This window comes from Acinonyx jubatus, chromosome C2, assembly GCF_027475565.1.
Source record: "Acinonyx jubatus isolate Ajub_Pintada_27869175 chromosome C2, VMU_Ajub_asm_v1.0, whole genome shotgun sequence".
NCBI classification, from domain to species: Eukaryota; Metazoa; Chordata; class Mammalia; order Carnivora; family Felidae; genus Acinonyx; species Acinonyx jubatus.
In genome coordinates, this window is record NC_069384.1 from 66,310,630 (window position 1) to 66,333,987 (window position 23,358).

Genomic DNA, 23,358 nt, shown 5'->3' on the forward strand with positions numbered 1-23,358 from the left:
AATGTGGACGGAACTAGAGTGTAGTATGCTAGTGAAATAAGTCAGAGAAAGACAAATACCATCTGATTTCACACATATGTGGAATTTAAGAAACAAAACAGATGAACATATGGGGGGTGGCATGGAGAGAGGGAAACAAACTAAAAGAGACTCTTTAAAGACAGAGAACAAACTGAGGGTTATCAGAGGGAGGTGGATGGGAGATGGACTAGATGGGTGATAGGTATAAGGAGGGCACTTATGATGAGCACTGGGTGTTGTATGTAAGTGATGAATCACTGAATTCTACTCTTGAAACCAATATTGCACTGTATGTTAACTAAAATTTAAAGAAAAATTTGAAGAAAACAAAAAACAAATCCTACTCATTTCAGTTACTGAAACTTTCAGATCACAGTCATGTTTCACATAGCATTCTTTTTATTTTTTATTTATTTTTTATTTATTTTTTTTTTTCCAACGTTTATTTTTGGGACAGAGAGAGACAGAGCATGAACGGGGGAGGGGCAGGGAGAGAGGGAGACACAGAATCGGAAACAGGCTCCAGGCTCTGAGCCATCAGCCCAGAGCCTGACGCGGGGCTCGAACTCACGGACCACGAGATCATGACCTGGCTGAAGTTGGACGCTTAACAGACTGCGCTACCCAGGCGCCCCTCACATAGCATTCTTTTTAATACATGACACATCATTATCAATAGTTTTTATTTCTGTAATGATAATTATAATATTAAGTCAGATTATAACTTCAGCCAGAGATAGGAAAAATGACAAAGAGTTCAGAAGAGATGTCTTTCGTAATTCTGCTAATGATTCAATTGCTTTGAGCAAATGATGTCATTAACATATCCCTGAAATTCTGAAGTAGGAGACACTCAGGTGCTAACCAAATACTGACCTTCCAGTTGTTGAATAGCCTGGGCTGAATGAACTGCCTGTTCACTCTTATCTTGGAGAAGCTTTGAATTTTCCTCCTTTAGAGCATTACAGGCAGAATGTAGCTCTTGCTCAGTCTTCTGAAGACTCGAAATGTGAGAGATCTTCTCTTCCATTTCTGCTTTGTGCTTCTGCTCTAAAGCACTGTACCGGGACTGTAGTTCAGCCTGGGCTTGACCTGCTTGCTCAAGCTGCTCCAGAAGATGATGCATTTCTTCCTGCAGGTTATGGAAAGATAATTTTCTCTCTGTCACCTCAAGTTGCATCTTTTCCATTAGAATCTTGGACTCCTGTCTTTCTGTTTCCACAGTGTTCCTTAAAGTATTATGCTCAGCTTCCATCTGCTGTAACTGCTGAGAGAGAATCTAAGAAAAAAAGACAAAGCTTCATGAGCTATAAATTCATTCTTTCATTTCAATAAGCATAGTGAAGTACCTGTTCTAGGTGAAGCATGGGGCTAGAGACCCAGGACCAAACCTAAAATTGCATAAGACCCTGTATTTTCTCCTAGATACTTTTAACAGTTTCTATTCATACATACTTATTTGTGCGTCATCTTTTATTTTCTGTCTCTCCCATTACAAAATAAGTTCAATAAGTGAAGGGACTTTGTTTTATCATCACTGTTCTCTAGCACCAAGCATAGTGCATGTCACAATGAGTACCTGGTACTCCATAAATATTGAATGAACGAATGAATGAATGAATGTCGTTCCTGCCCTCATGGAACTCAGAGTTCAGTGGGAGTCCCATTTAACCAGATAATTATAATTCAAAAGTGATAGAGGCCATGAGAGAGATACTTAGGTATTAACAGGAGCAGAGAAAAAGGGAAATTTGCCAAAAGTCACATAGTTGTAACTATTTGTATAGTAACTATCTAGTAAGAGGCACAACTGAGATTTGAACCTAACTGCCTGAAGACAGTGAGAGGAGCCTCGGGATCAGGATATAGGTTTTATTAGGATGGGAGATCTGGGAACATGTTTCTATGCAACACGTCCTTCTCAAGAAGAGTTGAAAATTAAGAAGAAAGAAGATGATTGACTTTCTCCAGCAGCACGCAGCACCCAGATGAATCTGGACTAAGCACCGATTCTACATTAGGATTTGGCTACCTGAATGTGATAAGACAAGGACATAGGGAACCTAAGGTCTGATAAAAGAGTATTCCAAATGGTCAAACATGGGTCAACAGCAGATGGGGAAAGGAGAGAGGCCAAGAAAGAACTAACATACCAGAGGAACAAAGTGAAAGGACCGAAGGATCTCAATGAGAATAAAGGTCAAGACAGCCTGAGAAAGGGAATGACAGAATGGGTTACAGCCTGGGATGGGATACTTGAGCTTAAGATTTTAGAACATCTTTGTCTGATCACTTTAGATTCAGGGAATACTGCATGGTGGGATTATTTCAAGCCAACAGAAAATCAACAAAAACAAACAAGGGATAGTAAAAATCAGGCACAAGAACCATTCGAGATACCAAAGGAGCAAACTAACAGAAAGGAAACTCACTAGAAGACAGTATGACATTCTACAGAAACTAGGCTTCATGAGCTATAAATTCATTCTTTCATTTCATAAGCATAGTGAATTCAATAAGCATAGGTGAAGCATGGGGCTAGAGACCCAGGACCAAACCTAAAATTGCATAAGACCTAAAAGCACAAAGGAAAAAGCAAGAATAAAAGATACAAATAAAAGCAAGAATAAAAGATACAAAAGGTAAGCTCATCGTTATATCACCACCATGTAAGCACAGGGTATTTGTTGAAAGAATGAGTAAATGGCACCAATTCTCAGAAGGCTTACGATGTTATGGAATGCCTGGGTGGCTCAGTTGGTTAAGTGTCTGACTTTTGATTTTGGCTCAGATCATGCTGTCACGATTCATGAGATAGAGCCCCAAGATGGGCTCCCCATTGACAGCACAAAGCCTGCTTGGGATTCTCTCTCTCTCCCTTTCTCTCTGCCCCTCCTCCACTCCTCCATGTGTACATGCTCTCTCGCTCTCTCTCAAAAATAAATGAGAGGCACTCGGGTTGTGGCTTAGCCAATTGAGTGTCTTACTTTGGCTCAGGTCGTGATCTTGCGGTCTATGAGATCAAGTCCCGCGTTGGGCTCTGTGCTGACAGTTCTGAGCCTGGAGTCTGCTTTGGATTCTGTGTCTCTATCTCTCTTTGCCCTCCCCCATTTTCTCTCTTTCTCAAAAATAAATAAACATTAAAAAAAATTATAAATAAATAAACTTTAAAAAGAAGGCTTATGATGTTATATGTGCTGCCTGGGAAACTAAAGTGGAAATGAATACTCCACTCCTAAGACAGGCAGTGAAGATCACGAGGCAGTACCTGGTTTTTCTCTTCGGCAGCAGTCAGCTCCTGTTGTAGCAAGTCCACCACCTGAGCACGGCCCAATAAGGCTTCCTCATGCTCTTCAAGCTTCCTCTGTAGCACCCTTAATTTCTGAGAAGGAAATGTTTTAGATACAATGTGCTAAACCAATGAGCACCATTATCTGCTTACCTTTCAAAATATTATGTAGATTTGTGTACTTCTGTTTTTTGGATGTTGAGATGACAGATTAAAGAGTGGGACACCAGCATGCCATGCTCCCCCTCCAGCACAAAAAAGAATCTCCGAAATTGCCTTCTCCAGTACACTGACAACAACCAAACTGAGACACAAGCAAGCCCCTGAATTAGGGAGGCTTTTTAATAATTAGAGAAAATAAAACATCCACTTCTAAAATTATATAGTCAATGTCCTACTCCTAAGTAACATAAGTACATGTATATCTCACTCACCAAAGAGAACATTCTCTGCAGGCAAGAACCATTTCTCTTCTAGCTTCATGCACAGGACATGCACTCGATACACATTTGTTGGATAAATAAATCAATGATACATGTATATATTAATATACTACTTCAAAGAGTGCTATATTCTGAAACTTTATTTAGTGGTGTATTCTGAAGGATTACTTAAAATGTGGAAGAAGTTTTCACTCAAAAACAATTAAATGCATCAACCATGAAATACCACTGGAGCACTTTTAGTTACCAGACTGCACTACACACTAAATAAAAACAAATACCTTCAAGTTAGTAGATGATAAACTTAAAAACAATGAAGCCAATTTCCAAAATATACCCAATGAATTTTTTTAGAATAATTGATTTAATAAGAGACTATATGACTTCAAAATCACTCCTTTACATCTTTATAATTTTTTTGAAAGTTTAAAACTGGCTTCATTGATTTGAAGCTTTGGATCAGGTCTTTAATGCAGCTACAATTGGCAAACTGAAGAGAAACCAATTTCTGACTACCACATACATTTGCCAATTAAATTTAGCTTTTGAGTACCAACAACCTGGTTAGAGGCATAAAAGGCAAGGTAAGGACAAGAAAAAATAAATAATTAATATGCAACAGAAGACAAGATCACCAAAAAGAAGCCAATTAAGGAGCACACTAAGACCAAGTAGACAGCAGTATGCAAAGGTAGAAAATTTAATTAAAAGTTAACCAAATGACAGTCATTCTACTAAGTTTTAGCAACACACCTGTTGCATCTCTGTTTCCACATCTGCCTGGGTTACTAACTGAAGAAGCTCATCTTCATGAAGACGAACTTGTGTTTCAAAGCGGGCATCTTTCTCTCGGACCACCTGCTGCATGGAACTCAACTAAAGACACACACCAGAGAAACTATACACGTTACACTCCCCGAATATAGCACAAACAAAACTCACACACTATTCTCCAAAGATAGACACTGAGAACTGATAGACAATAGAGTTTTTAAATTAAATTTTTAATGTCAAGGATGAGAATGCTGAAAGAGAGACAGGCCTGACAATAACTTCCAGTGTAAGAGAAATCCTCTTATCAAATTCAGAAATCAGCCTAAATACAAATTGTGATTAAAAATTATATTTGCATGGCTACTAGAATGTTTAAATATACAAGAAGTATATTTTTTAAAAGTTCTGCAGAGATTAGAATATTAAACCTACAAAGTGAAATTAGGTTTCTGTTAAGTCCTAGGCACATCAATATCACACTCATGCTCAAAAACTTTCAGTGAAAAATCTCATGCCCTATTAAGTCAAACTTCAAACTAATGGATCTTTTATTCAAAATTCTCTACAACTGGAATAAATCCCATTTGATCGTGGTGAATGATTTTTTAAATGTATTGGTTGGATTCAGTTTGCTAGTATTTTATTGAGAATTTTTGCATCCATGTTCATCAGGAATATCGACTCGTCTTATCTTCAAAGAACTGCTTTTACCAAGGACCTTGGTATATTTCTAAACTCTTACCACCTCTTCCTGACACCACTATTTTCAGGTGTCATTACTTGCAGGCTTCTAGATCACCCTTATTTGTAAATGGCTCTTAACAGAATAAAATGGAAATAAATAGACTGTGAGCTGTTTAACATCAGTGTTTTTGTTTTGTTCTGTTCTGCAGTTATGTGTGTGTGCACGTGCACATGTGTGTCTGCATATGAATGCCTACTTACTCATTTCTTTAAGATCTGTAGTGTGTGTGTGTGTGCGCGTGTGTGCACATGTGTGTCTGCATATGAATGCCTACTTATTCATCTCCTTAAGATCTGTAGTTGAGTATGCTGACCTCATCTTAGCTTGCCCAGTTTGTATTGGTCCTTCAACTACTGCTAATTTTTTCAATTTATGACATCTTGAATTATCTCAGCTCTCCTTCTGGGTAGGAAAAAAATCTTTGTAATTTTTTTATCTTAATTCTGACATTACTATGAATCTGGAATCCTGTGTTGCAAGTGTATAGGCATTGGAGTCCTTCATTACCAAATGCATCTACGTATCCTTTCCTATAAATGTACCATATTCCTGTTTAATCTCTGTGACTTTGCTCAGACCATTCCTCACAAATGGAATACTTTCCCCCATCTTGTCGAGATTAATATCTATCCATCACAGTTTTACCTAATTTTTCCATGTACCTTCCTTGGATATCACACTCATGGTAACCTCTTTCATCTCTCAAAATACTTTCCATTTGTGTTGACGCTTGCTATTCACTCATTCTGAATGGTTTGCATTATGATGGATCTGTTAATAATATATTTATATTCTTGGCTTTCCATGTTTTATGCCACTCAGTAAAATACATATTTTGTATTTCTCTATGCTACATTATATATAGTGCTTCTGCCTAAAACGGACACAATAAAAGCTAATAGTTTTGTAAAAGTAAGCATTTCGGGATATACAATATTAACTGTATACATAGCAGCAGACCATCCATGGACAGAAAACACCGTTAATACTATAATTTATCAAAAAAATAAACACCCAATGGAAAAAATTAACTATTATGCAAAGATACTTCAAGGGAAAAAACAAATTCACGAGTCAAAAGCATTCTCAAGGGAAAAATAGAGGGTTGGGTGATCAAGCTGGAAATTTAGAAAAACAGCCAGAGAAAAGGAGTTGAGGATGCCAGTCCAAACAGTCTGGTCCTGGTAGCAGAAATAAATATGAAGAATGTCAAATACTAGTGCCTTTTAACATTGAATCATGTAACCTATACCACTTTCTCATCATATACTAAGAAACCTTCTGATTATAATTTAACTTCTCAGTAAGATTTTACTATAGGGAAAGAAGGGACCTAATCATTTGTATTTCTTTTTGTTTACCTTACCAGTCCCCTCCAAACAACACAAGCCAAATCATAAAAGACTGAATTTCTGTGTGCTATTAAAACCAAATTACAGGACTGTAGAACTTAGAAACAGCCATCAATTAGGTTATGGCAAATTTATCAACACTTTCATTGTAACACTTCTTTAGTAACACTTTTATTTTATTATTTTTTATTATTAATTTTATTTTTTATTATTATTTTATTATTTCATTGTAACACTTTTATAGTAACACTTTTATTTTCTTCTACTACCATACCCCTCTCATTTCTACTGTAACATTCTAGTTACTATACTTTTATATACTAAGGTTTTCAAAAGTGTTTGAATTGGGGCACCTGGGTGGCTCAGTTGGTCGGGTGTCTGACTTTTGATTTTGGCTCAGATCATGATCTCATGGTTCATCAGTCTGAGCCCCATGTTGGGCTCTGTGTTGACAGTGCAGGGCCTGCTTGAGATTCTTTCTCTTTCCCTCTCTCCTTCTCTCCCTGGACTGCCACACCCCTGCTTGCACTCTTTCTCTCAAAAGAAATAAACTAAAAAAAAAAAAAAAAAGTGTCTGAATTGGCTTGTCATGTAATAACCCATTAGACTTTCATGATTCTTTATTCTAACCATTATGAGGTACCTTCCCCCCTACCTGAGCAGCTTGTTCTGCCTGCGTCTGGCTGAGCTGGGCTTTCAGAGTGCTAATGAGTTCTTCCTTCTCTTGGAGCTGTTGCTTCATAATTAAAAATTCTTCCACCTCTGTTGAATGCTTATCAAATGGAAGACACAGAAGGAAAAAAAATAGTTATTTAAACAAAAGAATTAGCACGCTTAATTCTTTGACCTTGCCGTCTCATTTGCCCCAATACCTACCAATATCCTTCTAATTTCCACTTAACACAAAAGTGAACTACATGTGCGTAGTGGTTTTTAAAAAGTAATTATCAGAATTATTTGTCAGAGGAAAATAGAAGCAATAGCAGCAATTTTTCAACTTCTCTGAATCCTCACATTGAAACAGACAGCACAACTAAATAGTAAAACCAAAAACCCATAGATAATATTCACAATGAAATTAGGAAGGTAGTCCCACAAACTCCAAAATACAAGCAGGCAGAGCAAACCACCAAAAGGCACAAGACCTGCATGGTATTAAGAGCCTACGCAAAGGAAGAAGGCAGCAACAGAGCAACAGTAATGGCCTTGAGAACAGGAAAATCCCCAAATAGCCAACAAGTTCTTACTGGAAAGCACAGTTGGCCAATCTAAGAACAGCAGCTTAAATTGGCAGGGCTTTTCCATTCCCCAATACTGGGTAAATGTAAGGGATCCACAGGAAAAAGGACTAAAAGGCTAGATCAGCCTAGCCCCTCTGAATTCTCAAAACTGACTCATCAGGGCTGCCTTCCAAGATTCAAGGCTGCCTTCCAAGACACAGACCGGAAATAAGAAGAAACTTCTAGGAGTGAAATAAAAATTACGCAGAATAGAGATAACAGAAACAGAAGAAAAAGGTCTATACACATGTTGTATAATTCATTATCAACTAGCCACATGTGACTACAGAAGGCCTGAAATATGCCTAATGCAAATGAGGAGTTTAATTATAAATATAATTTAATTTTAATTAAAGTACAAATTATTTCCCATTAAATTCAACTATATTTCACTTCTTTGCATCATGTCATATACTCTTGAATTGTTAAACAAGTAAGAAGTGTGCGTGCTATTCCTAGTATTACAATAAATACATCATCTAGTCAGTGTCAGTGGATTCACTCAGTTTGAATGATTTTTTCCTACATACTTATGTAACACTGCAATGTGTTTATCTGAATCCTTTATGCAGACAACATGAGTCACAGTTGATACCTATGCAGATCATACGAAAAATGATGTTTCAGCCCTCAGTTCAGTTATTGGAAAGCGTTTAAGTATGTCTGGAACAACTTAAAATGAATCTACTTTTTCAATTGGAAATTTTATGAAATCTACACAGAGATGAAGTATTTCTAATGAGAATTTAGTAACCCAAATTGAGACATAATGTAAAAATACACACCAAATTTCAGACAGTGCAAAAAAAGAAAAAGTAAAATACACAAAAATAATTATATTAATTTCAAAAGTATATTTTGAATATATTGGACTAAATGAAAAATATTTTTGAAATTAATTTTACCTTCCTGTTCTTTATCTTTTGTAATATAGCCACTACAAAATTTTTAAAATTATACATGTGGTTTACATTATATTACTATTGAATCCAGCTGCCAGATCTTTGGACAGACACACACACACACACACACACACACAAAAGAGAGAGAGAGAGAGAGAGAGAGAGAGAGAGAGAGAGAGAGAAAAGTCTCTTAAGTAAATAAAGTTCTCCTGAACGAAGCCTCTCTCCAAAAGTTTAGAAAAATTAACTGCACACAAAAATAAGGAACATAAAAGGATCAAGGTTAAATTTCATACAAAGTTATTATTAAAAAAAAGACTAAGGAGCAGAATAATATTCTTAAAGGTCATAATAACAGAACTGAGACATGTTAAAAATAAAATAAAATAAAAAACCAAACCCACCATGTATTTCAAAAGTTGTTAAAAAATAAAGAAAATTATATAAAACACAGAAGAACAACATAAATCAAAATTAGAAATTTCAGAAAAAGAAATCTAAACAAGAAATAACACAAAAGTAAACAAACACAAAACAGAATGCCTTAAGTGAAGTAAGAAAAAAAAGAAAGTTACAGTGAAGAAAGAAAGAAAAAGGAACTAAGAGTGACAAATACTAAAGATAATCAAAGAAGGAACATACAGATAATAGAAGTTCTTAAAGAAGAAAACATACCAAATATTACAAGCTATCTAATTCAAGAAAACTCTTCTGAAATAAAAATATGTGAAACCATTTTTAAAAAAGCATAATAGGGGCGTCCGGGTGGCTCAGCTGGTTGAGCATCAGACTTCGGCTCAGGTCATGATCTCACGGTCTGTGAGTTCGAGCCCCGTGTCGGGCTCTGTGCTACAGCTCAGAGCCTGGAGCCTGCTTCGGATTCTGTGTCTCCCTCTCTCTCTGCCCCTCCCCCACTCGTGCTCTGTCTCTCTCTCTCTCTCTGTCAAGGGTGAATAAACATTAAAAAAATTTTTTAAAAAAAGCATAATAGGAATCCACAAATATCAACCACGAATGGTAAACACCGATTACTAGACTTAGGCAGGAAGGAAGGGAAGTTGGTGAGGGAAGGAAAGGGAAGAAGAAAGAAAACTGACAGATACATAGGTAAACATCTGTTGGGTATCTAGAAAAATGTATTTATGGTATAATAATCCATAGGGCCTTAGTGATTCATTAACCTAATGATTATGAGGTGACTAAACACCCCTACCTGTGTAGTTTGCTCTGCCTGTGCCTGGGTAAGTTGGGCTTGCAAACAGCTAATTAGTTCTTCCTTCTCCTGGAGTTTATGTTTTATCTTTTCTACTTCCATCTCTTCCTCTGTAGAACTCTTATCATGCTGAAAATACAGGAGATAAAGTTATTTATTTAAAATAATTACAACTAATACATATGTGATCTTTTGTTCTAACTTGCCCTATATAACTATTTGATTATAGTTTCATAAATGGGAGCAAGAAATAACACCTGACCTATCAACCAGGAAGGAATCTTAGAGTTTTCCCATTTTAGTATGGCCAGGTAGCTCCTTTGTAGACTCATCCTCAATCAGATAACAGCTATCAACTCTGAACAATACAGGAAAACAGCTACTTGAAAATGCTAGAGGGCAACCAAAAGCAGGAAGATACTGGAAGGGAGTCAATACTTGGAAGAAATGACACTGAGTTTCCCATTTTTATGTTTTTTTTTTGTCTGAGGACAAAACCAGTCAGCACCACACAGGACTAAAAATTAATAGAAAATTCATAGTCTCACTGCCTTGAAAAACCAGAGGACAGAATTTAGGAAAACACAGGTGCTGTTAAGTGAGGGGCAAAACATCATACAAGACCCAGTAAAGGGAAATCCAAATCTTTCAAGTCTATTTTTTCCCCCGAAAAGTTCTTCCTCATATTGAACCAGACTCTCCCTCCCTACTGAATTCACCACCCTCAAATGAACCAAGTCTGCTTATTAGAACTACACAAGATAATTTTATACTTTCTTCTATGTAATACTTCGTCAAGCATCTGAGGATTGCTGTCATTTCTTCAACTATACTTTCCAGAGACTGTCTAGCTCTGTAAATGGGTATCCAATAGGATAAAGCTGCTATAACTAATTGCTGAAACTTAGAAATCATTTGAATTCAACCCTCTTATTTAACAGAAGAAGGAAATGAAGTTGTGGTCTCAGGCCTTAAAAAAAAAAAAAAAAAAAAGCAGAGTATAAAATGGATAACTTAAAAATCTAACAACATAGTAGAGGGAAAGTTAGAAGAAACAAAGCAACGTGGGGAGACAGGCTGGTACCACAACTATGAGAAGAAACAATTATCAGAGGAAAAACCAAGAACTAAGAAAAGAATCTAGATGAACAAGTAATCTGAGAAGAATGAGAAAAGCTCCTAAAATAAGTTTTGAGAAGTTAAATAAAGCTATGGAAAAGTAATGTCTTCTGAGCATTAGATCCAGAGAAAAAAGACTAACCAGGGTACTAGGAAGCTAACCAGTGACCCCTAGGGTTGTGCCTAGAGAATCAATTACAACCTCATTTCCCAAAACTAAAAACATTGAACAAGGTGGAATTAAGAAAATGAAAATAATGGGGCGCCTGGGTGGCTCAGTCGGTTAAGGTTCTGACTTCAGCTCAGGTCATGAACTCACAGTCTGTGTGTTCAAGCCCTGCATCAGGCTCTGTGCTGACAGCTCATAGCCTGGAGCCTGCTTCTGATTCTGTGTCTCCCTCTCTCTCTGCCCCTTGGCTGCTTGCACTCTGTCTCTCTCTCTCTCTCTCTCTCAAAAATAAATAAAAAAAGAAAATGAAAATAAAAATAAATAGATCTCTTAGGCAGAGTTAAGGCTAGGCCAACTACAATGTGCACATGTGACATGCCGGCCTCCATTATATTCTAAAGCTCCTTGCTAGACTTCAAAAAACTGAAGTTTCTTGTTCACTAAATGGCTGGTTGAATGTGAATATCTGGGGTTTAACCATATAGAAAAGCAATAGTAATGTGTTGGGACAATACTCTTTCTTAAAAGGCACCACTTTCCTTATTCCTCTAACCCTGATGATCTTAAATTGTTTTGCTGGTGACAGGTGACAGTCATAAACCAAGAAAGCACCCCTCACAGGGAGCCCAAGGCAATCTAGTTGATTCAGTTACAATGCATGAAACATTAATCCACTAATATATGGCCACATGAAGATGCAGAATATTCTATGTCAGGTCACTGACTAAAAGAATTCAGAGCTGGTGGAAACCTTACAGACTACGTAGTTTAATATTCTAACCAAAGATGAAATTCCACCAAAAAGTATGTGCCTCTCCCATCTAAATTCCTCACTCCAGTATATTTTTCCTGTTAGCGTTTTTTAATACTCTGAAGGCCTAGGTCACATTTCATTTCTATATTTTCTGTTGGCCTTTTATTCTATCTGTGTGTGGCCCAGAGCCCAGCTAGACTGCAAGCTCAATAAGAAAGTACAACATTTAGTGTTGTAACTTCATAAATTTTTGTGATTAGGGAAGATCTGTTATAATGGGAGGCTTTTCCACTCAGAAAATGTGTATTATATCCAGTCACCGTACCTTGGAAAGTTGCTCCTCTGACTGAGGTTCTGTAGGCAGGACAGTCCCTCCTTGTGCCTTCATTTCTTCTATGTGCTTATTCAAAGAAGTTAATTTGGCCTTAGCATGAAGTTTTAGTTTTTTTATTTTATTATCAGCAGCTTTTCTTTCTTCCTGTCAGAGAACAATGATGGTAAGTATATAAATGTTTATTCATCACGTACCTAGTACATAACAAAAAGTTATTCTCAATAGGCATCATTTTACAGTATGAGGGAAATAAGAATCGCATTCTCTAATCACTTAAGTGAAAAGAAAAATGTAAGTGAATGTTGTGTCTGTCTTTTATCAAATGCTTGGCAGGAAAGGAGAAAAACCATGGTACCTGTAGAACTTCATCCTTTTGTTGCAGTTGAATGTCCTTCTGTCTAACGATTTCTTTTAGCTCCACCACCAACTGCTCAGCATAAGCCAGGCGCTCCAGAACATCCTCTTGTGTTCTATTGTTAAATTCCATGTCAGATTCTTGGGGTAATGCCTAGTATTTAGACAAAAAGTTGCCAATGCACCAGGGAAAAGACATTAACATTGAGAGAAAAGAGTTCCTTCATTGCAACATCATTTTATCTTTTCCCCAACTCACCTCCGTACTTAAGAAATCTTTCCAACTCTGAGACAATTATCATCATAGCCATTAAAATATATTGAGTATTTTAGAAATGTGAAGCATTTCACAAACATTATCTCATTTATGAGATTATCCTAATTTTACCAAAGAGAAAAATAAAGGGAAGCAAAGATAACAAACTAGCAAGTGGAAGACCCCAAAATTTAAATTTAAGAGAGCAGTTGAATAAAATTCTCTCAACCACTAGGCAATACTGCTTGTCTTTCAGAAAACTAAAGGGCTTCTTTTGATTCCTTATGTGACCATCAGAAAATACAATGCAAACTATAAGAGAAGTGTGGATAAATTTACAATAACAAATATATCTTCAAACCTGAAAGGTGCCCTAGTTCTGCCACTTATTATTCAAACCTTTCCTAGGGAACAGGATATATACCTGAGGAGAAGTTAAAACAATCTAGCTAGCACTAAACAAGGCTCAGGGGACAATGAGAAAGATCTTTCCAATCTCATCCAGGACTTGACTCCCATCACTGTGGCTTATAGGCTACAAACTTATAGGAGAAGGATCATTTATAAAGTATCAATATTTTTCTTAATCCTCTCTTCCACCTAGCACAATGGAGGCTGCTCAAAACCTTCTATCTTCCTTTTCCTCAGAAGAACATAGAATATATGTCTCATCAGTTTAATTTAGAACGGAGCTACTCACAGGGTCTAGGGAAGCCCTCATATTCTGATCAGTGTCATCTCCTGATAATTCATGCAAAACAACATTGGCTAATCCTGACAATCGGCTCAGCATTTCTGCAGGAAAAGAAAACATAAACAGTAAAATGGACGTAGGCTTCTCTTGTACTGGCAACTATATCATCTATAAGTGAAAAGCATGATGATGTATTTAAAAAGGCACTTGAGGGGCGCCTGGGTAGAGCATCCGACTTCAGCTCAGGTCATGATCTCGCAGTTAGTGAGTTTGAGCCCCATGTCAGGCTCTGGGCTGACAGCTCAAAGCCTGGAGACTGCTTCAGATTCTGTGTCCTCCCTCTCTCTCTGCCCCTCCCCCATTCATGTTCTCTCTCTCTCTCTCTCTCTCTCTCTCTCAAAAAAAATTAAACATTAAAAAAAATTTTTTTAAAGGCATTTGAGTATGTGCAGTGTAGTCACATAGTGTTCTTTTCAGTGGCAACTGCACTGCACTCAAATAACCACCATTAACATTTTCTAAATAAAATACAGATACATAATTGTTTTGTGGGAAGTAAAAATGTCTTATAAGTTACCTTTAATCCATTTTCTTTCATCATAATTTCATTTACAAACATGAACTTCTAACATTCCTTCCCCTGCCAGAAGATTATTCTCTCCTACTTTGTCAAATAAATCCTGTGATGTAGCAAAATTTTTCTTTTTATGTGCCTTCATGAACCCCACTCTTTCAGGAAGGTTTCCTGATAACCTATGTGGTTTTGCTAAAATTTAAATATAATCCTTTTTTAAATGTATAGCATTAAATGCATATATTAGAAAAAGAAAAGGGATTTAAATCAGCAACCTGTGCTGCTTCTGTAGGAAATTAGAAAAAGAAGAGCAAAGTAAAACAAATATAAGCAGAAAAAAATTCAGGTTAGAGCAGAGACTAATAAAATTGAAAATAGAAAAATACAGAAAATCACTAAAACCAAAAGATGATTCTTAAAGAGTAAGTTCAAACTAAAATTACCTGAATGTAACATAGACTGCTATCTGCAGAAGAGGTTATATACAAACCTAATGGTACCCTAATATCAAAAACCACTAATAAATATGCAAAGTATAAAGAAAAAGAAATACAAATATATCACTAAAGAAAATCAGCAAACTATGAAAGAGATAAAGACAAGAAAGGATCAGAGAATATCTCCAGGAACAACCATAAAACAAATAATAAAACGGCAGTAAATACATACCTATCAACAATTACTTTGGATGTAAATGTACTAAACACTCCAATTAAAAGACACAGCGTGACAGAACAGATTTAAAAAAATAAGGCCATCTGTAAGCTGCCTACAGGAGAAGACTCATTTCAGACCTAAAGATACACGCAAATTGAAAATAGGGCACGGAGAAATATTTATCATGCAAATGGATGTCAAAAGAGAGCTTGAGTACCAATAGTTATATGGGACAAAGCAGACTTTAAAACAAAGACTGTAACAAGAGATTTTTTTTTTTAAGTTTATTTATTTTGAGAGAGAGAGTGTGAGTGGGGCAGGGGCAGAGAGAAAGGGAGAGAGAATCCCAATCTCATGAACCCTGAGATTATGACCTGAAAGGAAACCAAGAGTCGAACGATTAACTTGACTGAGCCACCCGGGTGGCCCAAATACGTATTCTTCTCAAGTGCACACGGAGCATTCTCCAGAACAGATCACAAAATAAGCCTAAACAAATTCAAGAAAACTGAAGTCATACCATACATTGTTATTGAACACAATGCTATGAAAATACAAGTCAATCACAAGAAAAAATCTGGAAAGAACACAAATACATGGAGGTTAAATAACATGCTACTAAACAATGAATGTGTTAACCAGGAAACAAAAGAAGAAATAAAAAAGTATATGGAAACAAATGAAAATGAAAATACAATGGTCCAAAAGCTTTGGGATGCAGCAAAAGCAGTTCTAAGAGGGAAGTTAATTGCAATACGGGCCTACCTACCTCAAGAAGTAATAAATTTTCAAATAAACAACCTAACCTTAAACCTAAAGGAGCTAAAAAAAAAAAGAAACACGAACAAAACCTAAAACCAGCAAAAGGAAGGAAATAATAAAGATTAGAGCAAATAAATGATATGGAAACTAAAAAAATAGCACAGATCAATGAAACCAGGAGCCAGACTTATCAAAGGGGGGGGGGGGGGAGAGGAAGGAAGGACTCAAATAAAATCACAAATGAGAGGAGAAATAACAATCAACACCACAGAAATGCAAACAATTATAAGAGAATATTATGAAAGACTATATGTCAACAAACTGGACAACCTGGAAGAAATAGATAAATTCCTAGAAACACATAAACTATCAAAAATGAAACAAGAAATAGAAAATCTGAACAGACTGATAACCAGAAAAGAAACTGAATCAGTAGTCAAAAACTCCCAGCAAAACAAGTCAGAGGTGAATTCTACCAAACTAGAATACCATTTAGCTATTCTTCTCAAAATTTTGCAAAAACATAGCAAAGGGAGGAAAACTTTCAAATTCATTCTATGAGGCCAGTAGTACACTGATTTCAAAAACAGATAAAGACACCACTTAAGAGAACTACAAGTCAGTATCCCTGATGAACACAGATTTAAAAATCCTCAACAAAATACTAGCAAATCAAATTAGTATTTGAAAAAAATCATTCATGATCAAGGAGGATTTATTCCTAGGCTACAAGAATGGTTCAATATTTGCAAATCAATCAGTGTGATAATCACATCAATAAGAGGAAGGTTAAGAACCACAAGATCATTTCAATAGATACAGAAAAGGCAGCTGATAAAGTACAATATCAATTCATGATAAAAATCTTCAGCAAAGTAGCTGTAGAGGGAACATACCTCAACATAATAAAAGCCATATATGAAAAACCCACAGCCAACATCAAAAACTGAGAGATTTTCCTCTAAGGTTAGGAACAAGAGAAGGATGTCCACTCTCACTGCTTTTATTCAACATAGAAGTCCTGGCCACAACAATCAGGTAAGAGAAAGAAATAAAAGGCATCCAAATTGGTAAGGAAGAACTGAAACTTTCATTATTTGCAGATGACATGATACTATATATAAAAAACCCAAAAGACTCCATCAAAAACTGCTAGAACTGATAAATGAATTCAGTAAAACTGCAGGATACAAAATCAATGTACAGAAATCTGTCGCATTTCTATACACCAATAATGAAGCAGAAGAGAAATTAAGAAAACAATCCCATTTGTAACTGCACGAAAAATAATTAAATACCTAGGGATAAACCTAACTAAAGAAGAGAAATAATTGTACTCTAAAAACTATAAAACACTGAAGAAAGAAACTGTAAATGACACAAAGAAATGGAAAAACATTCTATGCTCATGGGTTGGAAGAACAAATATTATTAAAATGTCTATACTACCCAAAGCAATCAACAGACTTAATGCAACCCCCCCCTCAAAATACCAACACCATTTTTCACAGAACTAGAACAAACAATTCTACAATTTGTATGGAACCACCAAAGACCCCAAATAGCAAAAGCAATCATGAAAAAGAGAAACAAAGCTGTAGGCATCACAATTCTGAAATTCAAGCTATATTACAAAACTGTGGTAATCAAAACAGTATGGTACTGGCACAAAAACAGACCCATAGATCAATGGAACAGAATAGAAAACCCAGAAATAAACCCACAACGATATGGTCAATTAATCTTTGACAAAGCAGGAAAGAATATCCAATGGGAAAAAGACTCTCTTCAATAAGGAAGAGGAAAACATTAGGAAAGCGGGACAGCAACATGCAAAAAGAAAGAAACTGGATCACTTTCCTATACCTTACACAAAAATAGATTCAAAATGGATTAAAGACCTGAAATGTGAGATCTGAAACCATAAAAATCCTAGAAGAGAACACAGGCAGTAACCTCTTTGACACTGGCTGTTGCACTTTTTTCTAGATATATCTCCTAAGACAAGGGGGAAAATGCAAAAATAAATTACTGGGACTATATCAAAATGAAAAGCTTCTGCACAGCAAAGGAAATATCAACAAAATGCAAAGGCAACTTGCAGAATGGGAGAAGATATTTGCAAATAACATATCCTATAAAGGGTTAGTATAAAACTCAACACTAAAAAAAATAATCATCATCTAATTAAATTATGGGCAGAAGACATGAACAGACATTTCTTCAAAGAAGTCATGGAGATGGCTGACACATAAGAAGGTGTTCATCATCACTTACCATAAGGGCAATGCAAATCAAACCACAATGGTTTATCACTTCACACTTGTCAGAATAGCTAAAATCAACAACACAAGAAACAACAGGTGTTGGCAAGGATGTGGAGAAAAAGGAACACTCTTGCACTGTTGGTGAGAATGCAAATCGGTGTAGCCACTCTGGAAAACAGTATGGAGGTTCCTCAAAAAGTTAAAAATAGAACTACCATATGAGCCAGCAATTGCACTAGTAGGTATTTGCCCAAAGAATACAAAAAACTAATTCAAAGGGATACACATACCCCTATGTTTATTTACAATAGCCATGATATGGAAGCAGCCCAAGTGTGTCCATAGATTGATGAATAAAGAAGATATGGTATGTGTGTATATATATGTGTATACACATGTGTGTATGTGTATGTGTGTATATATAAATATATACATATATGTATATATACATAAATATATATGTGTATACACATATGTCTGTATATATATATACACACATACATATATATGTGTATATACATATATGTCTGTATATATATATATATACACACACACACAAAAGAATATTATGCCACCATAAAGAAATAACAGAATCTTGCCATTTGCAATAACACGGATGGAACTAGAGAGTAGAATCCTAAGTGAAATAAGTCAGTCCAACAAAGGCAAATACCATATGATACCACTCATATGAAGAATTTAAGAAAAAACAAATAAGCAAAGGGGGAAAAAAGAGACAAATAAAGAAACAGACTCTTAATTATAGAGAACAAACTGATGATTACCAGAGGGGAGGTGGGTGAGGGGATGGGTTAATTAGGTGATGGGGATTAAGGAGTGCACTTATTGTAATGAGTACCGGGTAATATATGGAATTTTCTTTTTATGTTTGTTTATTTATTTTGGGGGGGAGGGGCAGAGAAAGAGGGAGAGAGAGAATCCCAAGCAAGCTCTGTGCTGACAGCACAGACCCCAATGCAAGGCTCTATCTCATGAAACTTGAGATCATCACCTGAGCGGAAATCAAGAGTCAGATGCTTAACTGACTGAGCCACCCAGGTGCCTCTGATGTATGGAATTGTTGAATCACTATATTGTACACTTGAAATAAATATAACACTATACGTTAGCTAACTAGAATTAAAATAAAAACTTAAAAAAAAAAAAGTTTGTTCTTTGAAAAGATCAACAAAATTGATAATGCTCTAGTCAGGCTGACCAAGAAAAAAAAATAAATAAAGACACAAGTTATCAATATCAGTTATGAAAAAGGAGACATCAGTACAGATCTAACATACATTAAAATATTGTAACACAACAGTACAAATAATTCTATGCCCATAAATTCATCAACATAGAAGAAATGGGATAATTCCTTAAAAGATATAAGCTAAAAAAACTCACTAAAGAAGAAAAAGACAAATAGAGATAATACACACAAAATAATATACATACACATAATACACACAAATATATAAATACACATACACCCACACATCCCTTATTTATTATTTACTCATTCATTCATTCAGATCAGTGTCAACTGCTAGTCCATAGAAGTGAGAATATTAATGTTTTGATAGGAAAAATCAAAATAGAACTGGACTGTGCATAGCACTAGTATAAGAAATTACACTAAATTTTATGTTTAATGATAAAATGTTATTTGGCTTTCAAAAGACTCAGCAGGGAGAAATATAAAAGCTCTTGTACAAAATAAGCACGTGAATTAAAAACAATTACCCCTAAAGTTTTCTTCTACTTAAAACAGTAATAATGTTTAGGGCAACCATGGTCCTTAATCAAGAAAGAAGTGGTGAGGTCTTTGTTTCTATAACAGGTTATCTTGGATAACCAAACTAGCATATAACACTTAGAAAAGAGATGTACATGAAACTTTAGGAAAAAGAAAACCACTCCTAGAAGGGCAACATAGGACCACATACAACTATATATATAACTACTAAAAAGGCAACATAGGGCCACACATAAATATATAGGACCATATATAACCACTCATTCAAGCTGTGAGACTTATAACTATAGTCAGTTAAAAAAAATCACAACTCACCATTACACAGACTAAACTTTGTTTTCAACTCTCAAGACTGAATTTTCTATAGCAACCATTAGTGAAAGAAATGAGCACCATTAACTATGTGCCTAATAGGCACATAGATTTGCACTAATCAAAGAAAGTCATAACAGAACCTAATCTATCAAACAGAATCATTTTATCTTCAGATTTTTCAGACCACATCAGGAATAAACACACACACACAAAATCAACCAACTGATGGGACTCTGAAAAAATGGGGATTGCAAACAGCACAGATTATGGGAACTTCCTGATTTCCCACATAAAAATTGACAAAGCAACTAGATAACAAAACTAAAAACCCATATACAGGCTTTACCAAAAAAACAAACTCTAAAATAAACATGGATATAGATAAACCACCAACAGCCACAAGATCTGCATGTCATTGTTGTCCATGTGGGAGGAAAAGGGAAGTGAAGAGTGGCAGAATGTTCCACCCCAAAATCTGTCACTTTGGCTTAAAGATTATTTTGAGCTAAAGGCACTTGAAAAATAGCAGGTACAAGAAGGATGCTCTGACCTCTCCTTTTTCTTCCTGAAAGCAAGATACAAAACCTCATATGGAAGATGTCCTCCTTATATTAGAAGGAAAGTAACATTCTTATCTCCAAGGATGGGGAGTTGAAGCCAAGAGGAATCTGTACAAACAAACCTTGTATGTGAATCCTTATCTTCCTAGTCACTTTTCCATGATTAACTACCCCTTTGCCTTGTACTGTTATCACAATTTACTGCTCCTTGTCCAACTCAATATATAAGTGTTCCATTCTAATTGCTTCTTTTAGTCTTCATTTCCTTATGAGGGCTCCAGTGTCACTTAAAATTTATACTAAATAAATCTGTATGCTTTCCCTGTTAATCTGTCCTATGTATATTTAATTCTCCATCCAAAAACCTTAAGAGGAAGGAGGTAAAATAATGCTGCCATACAGAAGCTATAAGACTGTGACAGATAAACCAAGAGAACCACAAAAGAGCCAGTGGGTATTCACTGGAAAATGTGCTGAGCCAATTAAAGAATAGCAGCTGAAAAAGGGAGGTATATCCATACTCCAACACACATAAGAGCAAGGAGCCTGCAAGATTTAAAATGACTAAAGAGTCTGGGCCCCATGAACTCTCAAAACTGAAGAGTCATGGCTCTCTTTCAGAACAGGGCCTCTAGTAAGAGCCGAACCAAAATGCATCAAAACTGAGTCAACAGACAACAAAGGAAGATCCAGATAAAGAGTGAGCTGGGGGTAGTAGAAAAGGAGTCAGGAAATCTCAGAAACCCAATGGCCACATATTTGAACCAATATTGGAAAACAATGTAAGAGGGAACTCTGTGAAGTTAGAAAGGCTATCCAAAATAAATGTCCTTCTAAAAGTTTAGCAACATTAAATTAACACAAAAATGAGCACCTGAAAAGTAACACAATCTCCATACAAAGTCATTTTAAGAAAAATAGCAGAATAATATCCATACAGAAAATGGAAGCATGTCAGAGAGTCATGCTCAAAATAACTCAAAATTACAACCTACTAAATCAACTAAAATGATGTAAGACATGAAAAGCCATACGTCAGAAATTGAAATACCCATAAAGGCAGCAAGAGAAGAAAGGAACAAATGAACCACACAACAGTCAGAAAACTATTAATAAAATGGCAATAGTAAATTCTTTCAAAAATTACTTTAAATATAATTGGATTAAATTATACAATCAAAAGACATGGAGTGGCTGAATGGATTTAAAAAACAAAATCCAACTATATGCTGCATACAAGAGACTCACTTTGGCTCTAAGGTTACACAGAGACTGAAAGTGAAGAGATGGAAAAAGATATTCCATGCAAATGGTAACCAAAAGAAAGCAAAGGTGACTAATAAAAGACAAAATAAACTTTTAGTTAAAAACTGTAATGACAGGCAGAGAAAAGGTCAATGGTAAAGGGGTCAATGATAAAGGGGTCAATTCATCAAGAGGATATAATACTTGTAAATAAATATATATACACCCAGTATCAGAAAGCTAACTGTATTAAGCAAATGTTCACAGAACTGAAGGCAGAAATAGACAGCAATACAATAATAGTGGTAGACTTCAATTCCCTTACAACAGATATGTCATCCAGACAGAAAAGCAATAAAAGCATAAGAAAGCAATAAGAAAACAATGTACTTGAACTACACATTATTTAAATGGACCTAACAGACATATACATAACATAACAAAAGCAGCAAAATACACATTCATTTCAAGCGCACATGGAACACTATCTAGGATATAGATCATATATTGGGACACAAAATAAGTCTTTACAAATTTAAGAATATTGAAATCATATTGAGTATTATTTCTGATGACAATGGTATGAAACTAAAAATCAAAGAGAGAGAGAAACAAGAAACAAACTCTTAACTACAGAGAACTGATGGTTACCAGAGGGGATATGGTGGAAGATGGGTTAAATAAGTGATGGGGATTAGGGAGTGCACTTGTGATGAGCACCATGTGATGTATGTAATTGCTGAATCACCATATTGTACACCTGAAACTAATACAAGACTGTATGATCACTAACTGGAATTAAATTTAAAGAAAAAAAAAAACATTAAAAGAAGAAATAAAATTACTTTTAATATGCAAAAAAATAGCAAGAAGAAAATTGGAAAATCCACAAATATGTGGAAATTAAACAATATGCTCCTGAATCAATGGGTCAAAGAAGAAATCACAAAGGAAATAAAAAATTATATTGAGACAAATGAAAATGGAAACATGGCATATCCATGGAAACTTAATGAGACACAGCAAAAGCAGTTTTAAGAGGAAAGTTTGTGGAGATAGCCTCCTACATTAAGAAAAAAGAAAGATCTCAAATAAACAATGTAACTTGACACTTCAAGGATCTAGCGAAAGAAAAACTAAGGTGAAAGCAGAAGGAAGGAAATAAATAATTATCAAAGCAGGAAATGGAGACTTAAAAAACCAATAGAAAACACCAATAAAACTAAGTTTTTCAATGTAACTGGTTTTTTGAAAAGATAAACAAAATTGACAAACCTTTAGCTAGACTAAGAAAAGAGAGATTCAAATGAATAAAATCATAAGTGAAGGAGGAGACACTACAACTGAGAATACAGTAATATAAGGGATCTTAAGAGACTACCATGAATAACTATATGCAAAAAAATTGGATAACTTGGAAGACACAGATGAATTCCTAGAAACATACAACTTACCAAGAATGAATCATGAGAAACAAAATCTGAACAAACCAATAACATAAAGAGATTGACCCAAAAACCTCT

General features: G+C 35.5%; 1 protein-coding gene across 7 annotated transcripts in view; it reads right to left on the bottom strand.

Moving 5' to 3' along the window:
- The window catches only part of GOLGB1 (golgin B1), an 87,656-nt gene that overhangs the window by 51,144 nt on the left and 13,154 nt on the right, over positions 1-23,358 (bottom strand). For 6 of the 7 annotated variants that reach the window (XR_008297688.1, XR_008297687.1, XM_027060961.2 and 3 more), the window contains exons 2-9: positions 13,706-13,800; positions 12,751-12,903; positions 12,387-12,539; positions 10,020-10,148; positions 7,280-7,396; positions 4,507-4,629; positions 3,290-3,403; positions 898-1,300 (exon numbers count right to left, since the gene is read on the bottom strand). Coding sequence is in view for 5 of the 7 variants with exons in the window: in XM_027060961.2 (XP_026916762.1) it covers positions 898-1,300; positions 3,290-3,403; positions 4,507-4,629; positions 7,280-7,396; positions 10,020-10,148; positions 12,387-12,539; positions 12,751-12,903; positions 13,706-13,798 (1,285 nt within the window). In the remaining 2 variants the exon portion in view is untranslated. The remainder of the gene's footprint in view (positions 1-897; positions 1,301-3,289; positions 3,404-4,506; positions 4,630-7,279; positions 7,397-10,019; positions 10,149-12,386; positions 12,540-12,750; positions 12,904-13,705; positions 13,801-23,358) is intronic. The other variant, XM_027060959.2, reaches the window with a different exon arrangement.